Here is an 8,112-nt window from a genome sequence, read left to right as displayed (position 1 = left end):
CTTCAGCGTTGAGGAGGGCCATCGAGACGGCCGCCAGGTCCGCCTGCGTGGAGGAGCTTCCATCGGGAAGGCGGAAAAGGGCAGTCTCTCCCCCACTCACAAAAGCAACACCAACAGCCTCCGTCAGGTGGTGAATGGAGCCGTCAGTGTAGTACACTGCGGCACGGGGAGGCAGCGCACCAGCGACACGTCCCAAAGCCTCGCGCCGAAGCTCCTCGGCGGAAAGGAGTGCTTTCTTAGCAGGAAGGGGCCGGAGAGATATAAGAAAGGAGCGGGGTCTCCAGGGAGGAGGGGGAACATAGGCCGGCACTGGGAGGTCAAGGGGCGCTGTCAACATGTGCGCCAGTCTCTGCTCGCTGATGATCCGGGCGACGCCGGACTGCCACGTCTGCCGGCGAAAGAGGAGTGGGTCATGGTGGAGAGACCGTCTCACTCGCTCAGCAAGGGGAGCCGCCTCAGCGCTGCGTAGCAGAGTGACGATGTGGCCCACACCGAGCTGTTTGACACGCTCGGCGACGCAGCAGATGAAGGCCTCCACCCGCAGACACTCGCATTTCGTCCAGCGGGGGGTGCCGAGCAGGATGCGGAGAGCACAGTTCTGTGCAGTCTCGAGCGGGTCCAGGGAGGAGGGAGGCAGCGTGAAGAGACATGGAGCAGTGTAGTCAAGGCAGGACCGGACTGTGCTCACATAAAAGGAGCGCAGAACACGGTCTCCCGCCCCACAGGAGGGACTCGCCATGGCCCGCATGACGTTAATGCGGGACATCATCCTCGCTCAGACGGAGGCTATGCAGGACTTAAAGGAAAGGTGAGAGTCGAGGAGCATGCCCAGGTAGGTGAACTGAGGGACCCAAGGCACGAGGACGGCGTCAATGTAGAGGGGGTCCCGGGGAAGGACAAAACCAAAGGCCATGGCCTTCGACTTGGCCGGGTTGGGCACGAGGCCAAACTCAGTGCAGGAGGCAAGGAGGCGGCGGAGCATGGCGCGGGCCCGAGCCACGTGGTTGGGTTCTGAGGAGACGATGGCGATGTCGTCCGCGTAGCTCAGGACCCGGCCCTGCCCGTTACCCTGGAGGCGTACAAGCTACTCCACCAAGAGGTTGAAGAGAAGAGGGATGAGAATGCCCCCTTGCGGCGTCCCGTTTTCGAAGTCCTTCGAACTTGAGGAAGTTCCCTGGAAGCGGACCGTCGCCGTCCGACCCTATAGGTACTGCCCGACCCTGCTGAGAAGAAGATCGTACACGCCCTTAGCCGCCAAAATTAAAAAAAAATGGCTGAAGTGGAGGCCATCTCGAAGGCCTTCTCGATATCGAGAAAGACCACCACTGCCTTGCTGCCAACAACCCCCGACAGGAGAGATGGCACACAGTCCCGCGTGCCTTTGCCCCGGCGAAAAGCGAAGAGGTGGCGAAGAAGGGGACCCAGTGCCCTCTCGAGACAGTAGAAGAGGACCCGCTCCATCGTCTTGCCCAGGCAGCTGATGACGGAGATGGGGCGGTACTGCGTGGCATCCCCTGCCTTCGGGATGGGGACAATGGCAGCGGACTTCCAGGCAGCGGGGACAGTGCGAGAGGCGTAGGAGGCGTTAAAGAGGTAGAGTATCTCAGCTTCCATGGCTGGACCAGCATTGCGCAGTATGGAATAGCTGATCTTGTCCTCCCCTGGCAAGGTATTGCGGCCCGGAATAACACGCTGGAGCTCATGGACGAGAATGGCAGCGTCCGCTGGATGTTACAGGAGGCAAGTCCGCTGGTACGCCAGCCACCTTCCAGGGTTTTCCCGGCGTTGCCTCAGTTGGACCGCAGGGGGGAGACGAGCGGAGGCAGAACGGGAGGCGAAGAGCTCGGCGAGGCGTTCAGCCTCCTCTCGAGGCCGGGGGTGAAGCGCCGGCCTATTAACGGCCCCTCGGCAAATGGAGCGAATCTTTCGCCAGAGGAGGGAGACAGGCGTGGCGGAGTCGAGGGAGGCGTACCAGGCTAGCCAACGCTCCTCCTTCACCCGGTCGGTCGTTACCCTGGCTATACGGCCCGCGGCCCCCAGGAGGTGTCGAGTCTCCTCGGTTTTATGGCGGCGGTTCAGCCTTTTTGCCATGTTGACGCGGTGGTTTACCACCCGGATCTCCTCGTCATAGTACCACCTGTCCCTGTGGTGGAAAGTGGGTCGCCGGGAGACGGGTATGGCGGAGTCCACCGCGGAGTGGAAGGCGGCGACCAGGCGGACCTCGGCAGGGCGGAGATTCGGCCAGGTGGGTGGTGAGACAGTGGCGGAATTTATCCCAGTCAGCCCTGCGGAGATTAAAGACCGGATGACCGGGCGTGAGAAAGGTCGGCAGTACCGGGAGGGTGACCACGGAGGCGATGTGGTCGATCAAGAGGTGGTGATGGAGCGACCATGCCGCGTCTACCCCTAAGGGCCTCGACACAAAGGAGAGGTCTAAGACCCCCCCCGCTGGTGTGTCGGCTCACCAGTGTTAAGGGAAAACACCCAAGGGGTCTCGTCGAGGGTGGCAGATAGGAGGCGCCCTGCCCGGTTACGCCTGACATCGCCCCATCTTTCGTGGTGAGCGTTAAAATCACCCCCGATGAAAGTGGGCTCCCTGCTGGCAAGCGTGAACAGCCAAAGCCATCTTGATATAAAAGCCTTAGCCTGGGATCGATGACGTCACGCGTTGGGTCCGCAATGCCTCACTCACTAAAACTCTTCTAATTTCTCATCCACCTTTTTCACGCTATCCACTAACATTATTAATAGTATCATTATGATAACTATTATTGTTATTATTATTATTATTATTATTATTATTATTATTACCTTTTAATTATTTAGTATTTATTATTATTATTATTATTATTATTATTATTACTGTACATGATTGCATGTATTAGTAGTAATTTTATATTTACTTCATCTTGTATAGTAAATCTAGATCTCCATTAGGTTTTTTTATATTTTTAATTTAGATCCTGGTTTCTCTAATAAATGTATCACTTACCTTTATCCAGATATAGCATTAGTCAGGGAAATAAAAATATTGATGAAAACATACCATTTACTTTAATGGAAAAAAATAAATCAATAATATTTCAGGGAGTAAATATCAGGTCAAAACAATATTTGTGTAGATAAATGTTGTGCCCCAAAATAGAAAATATGCTCAAGAAAAAAGGGCAATACGTAAATACTGAAAGCATTTATATAAATCAATCCCTACCACTCTACAGAGCATATATCATCAGTCACACAACCATCCTCCATTGCAATAAAATACCTACATTGATCCTTAATTGAAAATGTCTTAAGAGATAACCTATATACTGTCTTCTAAGACTCTTTCAATGTTGACAGCTTCCTTTTTATCGTCCTTTCGGCCTACTGTATCATTGTATGATTTTGTGAAGTTATTCAACAAAATATTTGTCACAGGCCAAATACACATCCTCAGAAGTTGACTTACTGATGTATTACATGGACAACATTCCTCTACATCAACCAGAGTCCCTTGAAAATTCAGTGATAACCTAACGAGGGCTAGTCGTTGGTTACTGGTGCACTGAATAAATTCTGTCTTAAAATTGTTTAGGAGAGCTTGAAATATTTGATAGGTGTGGATACACACAGACAGAGTGAAATCTGTTGGCCATTTCAAGCCTCCTCTATCAAGACTGTGGAGATACTGACATTCTTCAGGAATTTCTGCCTCCATTACTTTATCAAGAGAAATCCGACTCACACACAGGTCACACTTAAGTCTTTTCCTGACTACATGAGCTACATAACCAGCAATGTACATCATCACACTTTCATCTTGCTTTGACAAACTCTGCTCTTTGACATACTTCTCAACACCCTTGAATTTCTCCAGACAGTCTACGGATTCAGAGTGAGATTGAGATTCAAGTTGAGAGTGGTTCAATTCAGTGAGAGTTAATGGTCCAAATTTTGATGAACCCATTGAAAGAACATTAATCACTTTGATTTTCCCCTCAGATTCCATTACTTGAGCAACAGCCACATTATAATTTGCACCACTCATTTTCCTGTATTGTCCAAATCTACCTTCCAGTTTGTCTGTTTGGAACTTTCCCAACAAAACATAGCGAAAGTCATGGTCTTTCAAGAGGTAATCACATAACTTAACTAGGGTTGCTGTAGTGTGCTTCAGAGCAAAAGCTGTTTCTCGCGAGAGCTGACCAATCCTTTCATGCTGCACCAATTCCATTCCCTCCCAAGCTGCAAGCCACTGAACAAAGGTAGTGAGAAACAGCAAGTTTGGATCTGTAGATGAATCCTGCCTGATGGGGTCACATTGTGCTTGACGGAGGGCAACACCTTTATCTGGAGTTTTAACATTTACTATATGCCACCATGACATGATTTGTTGCAAGAAAGCAGCAGTGCCTGACACACCTGGCAAATTCATAGTTTTCAGTGCAGCCACATTCTTTTCATCAAACAACCTCACAACAAGCTGTACATTCTGCCTTTCTAAGTTATTGGGGAAAAGTACTTTTCTGATAAGCCTGGAGCTAGCTTCACACATTTCTTTCTTTCTTTGGCATACAGTTCTTTCAGTGGCTGTAAACTTGCTTCCTCTTGAATTGTGAGGTTGGAAGGTGAAGGTATTACAAAAGTTTGAATGGGTTTCTTCTGATTGAACCAATTATTTCGTATACATTTTAGCAAATGGACTGAATCAAACAGGAGGAAAAGTTGCTCACTTGAATCATAGGGATTTGAAATGGAGGGGGTAAGAGGCCCATCACATAACTTTTCAAACATCTTTCTATTAACCCTGTTATTGTCAGAAATCAATGAAACAACTTTATATCCAATATCATGTAGGAATGCCAAAACTTTGTGTGTTAAGTCAAGAAGGGTGTCAGCTGTCAGTTTGCAGACTGGATACAAAGCAGCAACATGCTTGTGCTTTGATAAAAGTGATGAAATCATGAAAGCCTGAATTGTTGTTGCTGGTTCATCTGAATTCACAGAAGCACCATAAATTTTCCCTCCTTTATAAGAAAGACCCTTCTTTACATGTATCTCATCAAGCAGTACGTTCACCAGTTTTCTTCACTTTTCAGACTAGAAAATGTTTCCTTCAGAAACAGTTCATGTGAATTTTCTGTATTTAGACACTTAGCACCAGTAGATATACTCAGTTTCCTAAGGTAATTAGGGTGAGGAAGAACGAGAACTTCACTGTCACGCAGACTTGTGTACAGTGATGGATTGGTCATAAACACACTGTAAGACCAAACCAAAAATCACAGCTGTATTTCATACTATCTTTGCAGATCAAACCTAGTTGTTCAGCACAGAACCACATCACTTTCTTTTTGGAGCTCATTTCATCATTGTCAGTTTCCAAAATCTCTTCAATAGTTTCTTTACACTGAGTAAGTTTATCAGTGACAGTTAAAGTTGATGCAGATTCAAGATTAAGGTGACTAAGTAAATTCTCAAATTTTGACCACAAATCACATGCATTTGCTTCTCCTAAAAGCCACTTCAACTTTCTTGGTTTTAAGGTATTATTTTCAAGCCACACTGAAACTGTTAAATCTGACATAACTTTAAAGGACACTGTTAGCTTTGGTTGGCCATCGCAGTTAATTCTAAGGAAAGACACATAGTCATCACTGGAAAGATGCAGCCAACCTTTAGAGAGCTTTTCAGTAAATCCTTCACAAAATTCTTTAAAGCTGTTTATTTGGTCTTTCTCAATCCAATCACTGAACACCATTTCATCACGTTCAACTAGCTTGTCTCTCCTTTCCTGTGGAGTGGTGCGAGGAGCTGGTATTTCCTTGGACATATACTTGGGCTGGTTTTCAAAGATGGTTGGACAAGCATCTTTATGTAGAGATGGCCTGCCTCTCTTTGCTGTTACTACAGTTCCATCAGCGCGTGTCATACTGTCTTCTGTAATGATGAAACTTTTTTGGAAGTGCTTGGAACAAACAATTGTATTTTCTGTTGGAGTAAAGTCTTTCCTGTGGATAGCCCTCATCCACTGCTGCCGTCGCTGTTCATCTTTAGGGAAACTGAACGCAGAGGCATCTGCAGATTTATAGTTGGACTTGCATCCTGGCACACAGCATGACCTCGGCATCTGCAAATACAAGTTTTATGAAACCTTGTAGCAACAATGTGATAGGCAAGTTATTGAAAATATTATGGATTTATTTATAGGTTGGACCCTTTCCAAGTGTGGATCTGTCGATGCCTCTTCTAAGGCCAACCCCCTTGTTTGGGGAATCTGAGCCTGGCATATAGATAGATTTTAATAAATAACAAGTGGTAATCAAAGATTAGAACCCGTTTGGAATGTATGGAGTAAAGATTGTATATTAAAATATAAGTTAATATAATCAACTGATATCGCCTTTAATATCTACTAAATTTTACATTACTCGTTTTGAGCAAATGCGTTCATTTGAGTGTAAATAAAGTATATACTCATATCTAAGTAGTTAGGTATAACCTAGAGAGAGAGAGAGAGAGAGAGAGACTACACACACACACACACCTCAACAACCCTCACACAATGCTCAATGTTAATTAATACAGTCTAATATATTTGTCCTAGTAGGTATGTCTACAACCTGCACTGAATAATTATCCTGAAAACTTTCTATGATCTTATTTTCTGCACGAGTACCACCTACAATTGTTTCCCAGTTTGCTGAGGCAGGATCAAAATCCCGTATAATAAGTGCCCGCCTAGAAATCCCCTATTTACCTCACCTACTACCTATAATTTAATCTACTTCATGTGACTGATTTGGTGGTGTATACTAAGATCATATAATTACTACCTTGTTTTTATTTGCGCTATCATCAACCCACAAAGATTATATTCTATCTGATCCCTAACCTAACTAAGGGAAATGTGTTTCTCATGTAAGTCACTACACCCACACTATTTCCTATCAGCTCTCTGATTAATATAGGTATATGGTATACCCATCTACATCATACTCTTTCCTACTCTCCTTAAACTTTTCATTATATAGGTATCCATGCCTCTATAATACATACTACACATAAATCTTCCTCCATTATATAACTAAATAACGCATCCTTCTTGTTTCTCAGGCTTGTAGCCTTAGCATAAACATTTCAAGTATATCATCCTAGATGTTCCCTTTTTCATAATTCTGTTCTCACCTGTTGGCACGTGGCTACAGTTTCTAAAATCTATACAGTAAGTACTCCCGTTGCTAATCCTATCTTGTTTATTCCTATCACCTATCAGTCATATATTAATTTTTTATGCAATGTTAAATTTTAAATTCTCACCTTTGAAAGACAGCTGTTTCACAGGAAGAACTAGTCAAAAGTAGTTGCCAGGAGTAACACTAGCTCACAGGATCATGCTTATGCCAGCCAACCAGAGATGCATATGTATGAAACCGGTCCATGATGCCTTGCAGTAGATTCAGTCTACCTAGAAACAAAGTGATAATTAACATGCGTATTGTCAAGGTGTATTATATCATTCACCTCAGCAAATAGAAAATTCATAGGAACTTCCATCATCAGTTATTACATTTATAATTTAATATCCTGAAAAGGGAGATATTTTACTTTTTTTATATCAGGGGCTGTGGCATTCATCACGGTGTTTGGAATGATATGACACATGATATTCACGTGATTTTTACAGTTTTATACAGTACTATGATAATAAAGTACTGTACTAATTCACAACTAAATAAGTTTCTCACCTTGTACATGGAGTGTCACTGTGTTGGAGCGAGTACATCCGACCACCACAATGTTTGAAATGCAACTGATGCTCCTTGTCCCCCCCCACTCCCGCGCCGGCCACCGCCAGCCAACGGACCCAACGCGTGACGTCATCGATGGTTTTCGCGGCCAGGCTAAGGCTTTTATATAAAGATGGCTTTGGAACAGCTCACCAAAGTCGGGCTCCTCCGCCGCCGGCACACAGTAGACGCAATAGAACCACAGGCGCGTCCGGGCAATCGCGATGGTGACCGCCAATACCTCCACGCCGTCGCCGCAAGCCACGGGGTGACGCACTCGAGAACAAGGAAGTGAATCCTTGACCAAGATACCACACCCGCGTGTCTGACCGTCCAC

General features: G+C 45.6%; 1 protein-coding gene and 1 long non-coding RNA gene across 2 annotated transcripts; both read right to left on the bottom strand.

Moving 5' to 3' along the window:
• Window positions 1-775: 775 nt before the first annotated feature.
• Window positions 776-1,614, bottom strand: LOC126989661 (uncharacterized). Its single transcript, XM_050848270.1, has 2 exons — window positions 1,429-1,614; window positions 776-1,069 (listed from the first exon to the last, which is right to left on the bottom strand). Exons 1-2 carry the CDS (start codon window positions 1,612-1,614, stop codon window positions 776-778), a joined length of 480 nt encoding a protein of 159 aa, XP_050704227.1.
• A 4,333-nt stretch (window positions 1,615-5,947) lies between these two features.
• On the bottom strand, window positions 5,948-7,792 carry LOC126989662 (uncharacterized). Its single transcript, XR_007743576.1, has 3 exons — window positions 7,734-7,792; window positions 7,306-7,453; window positions 5,948-6,115 (listed from the first exon to the last, which is right to left on the bottom strand). It is a non-coding gene; the product is annotated as an uncharacterized LOC126989662 (long non-coding RNA).
• Between the last annotated feature and the right edge of the window lie 320 nt (window positions 7,793-8,112).

Source organism: Eriocheir sinensis, unplaced genomic scaffold (assembly GCF_024679095.1).
Source record: "Eriocheir sinensis breed Jianghai 21 unplaced genomic scaffold, ASM2467909v1 Scaffold1263, whole genome shotgun sequence".
In the NCBI taxonomy this organism is placed as follows: Eukaryota; Metazoa; Arthropoda; class Malacostraca; order Decapoda; family Varunidae; genus Eriocheir; species Eriocheir sinensis.
The sequence above is the reverse complement of the archived record's forward strand: the minus strand, read 5'-3'. Positions and strand labels throughout refer to the sequence as shown.

Coding starts and splice junctions, on each gene's coding strand:
- LOC126989661 (XM_050848270.1), bottom strand. CDS start 1,614: ATGGAAGCTGAGATACTCTACCTCTTTAACGCCTCCTACGCCTCTCGC. Junction 1,070..1,428: donor TCTTCTACTGTCTCGAGAGG/GCACTGGGTCCC, acceptor GTACGCCTCCAG/GGTAACGGGCAGGGCCGGGT.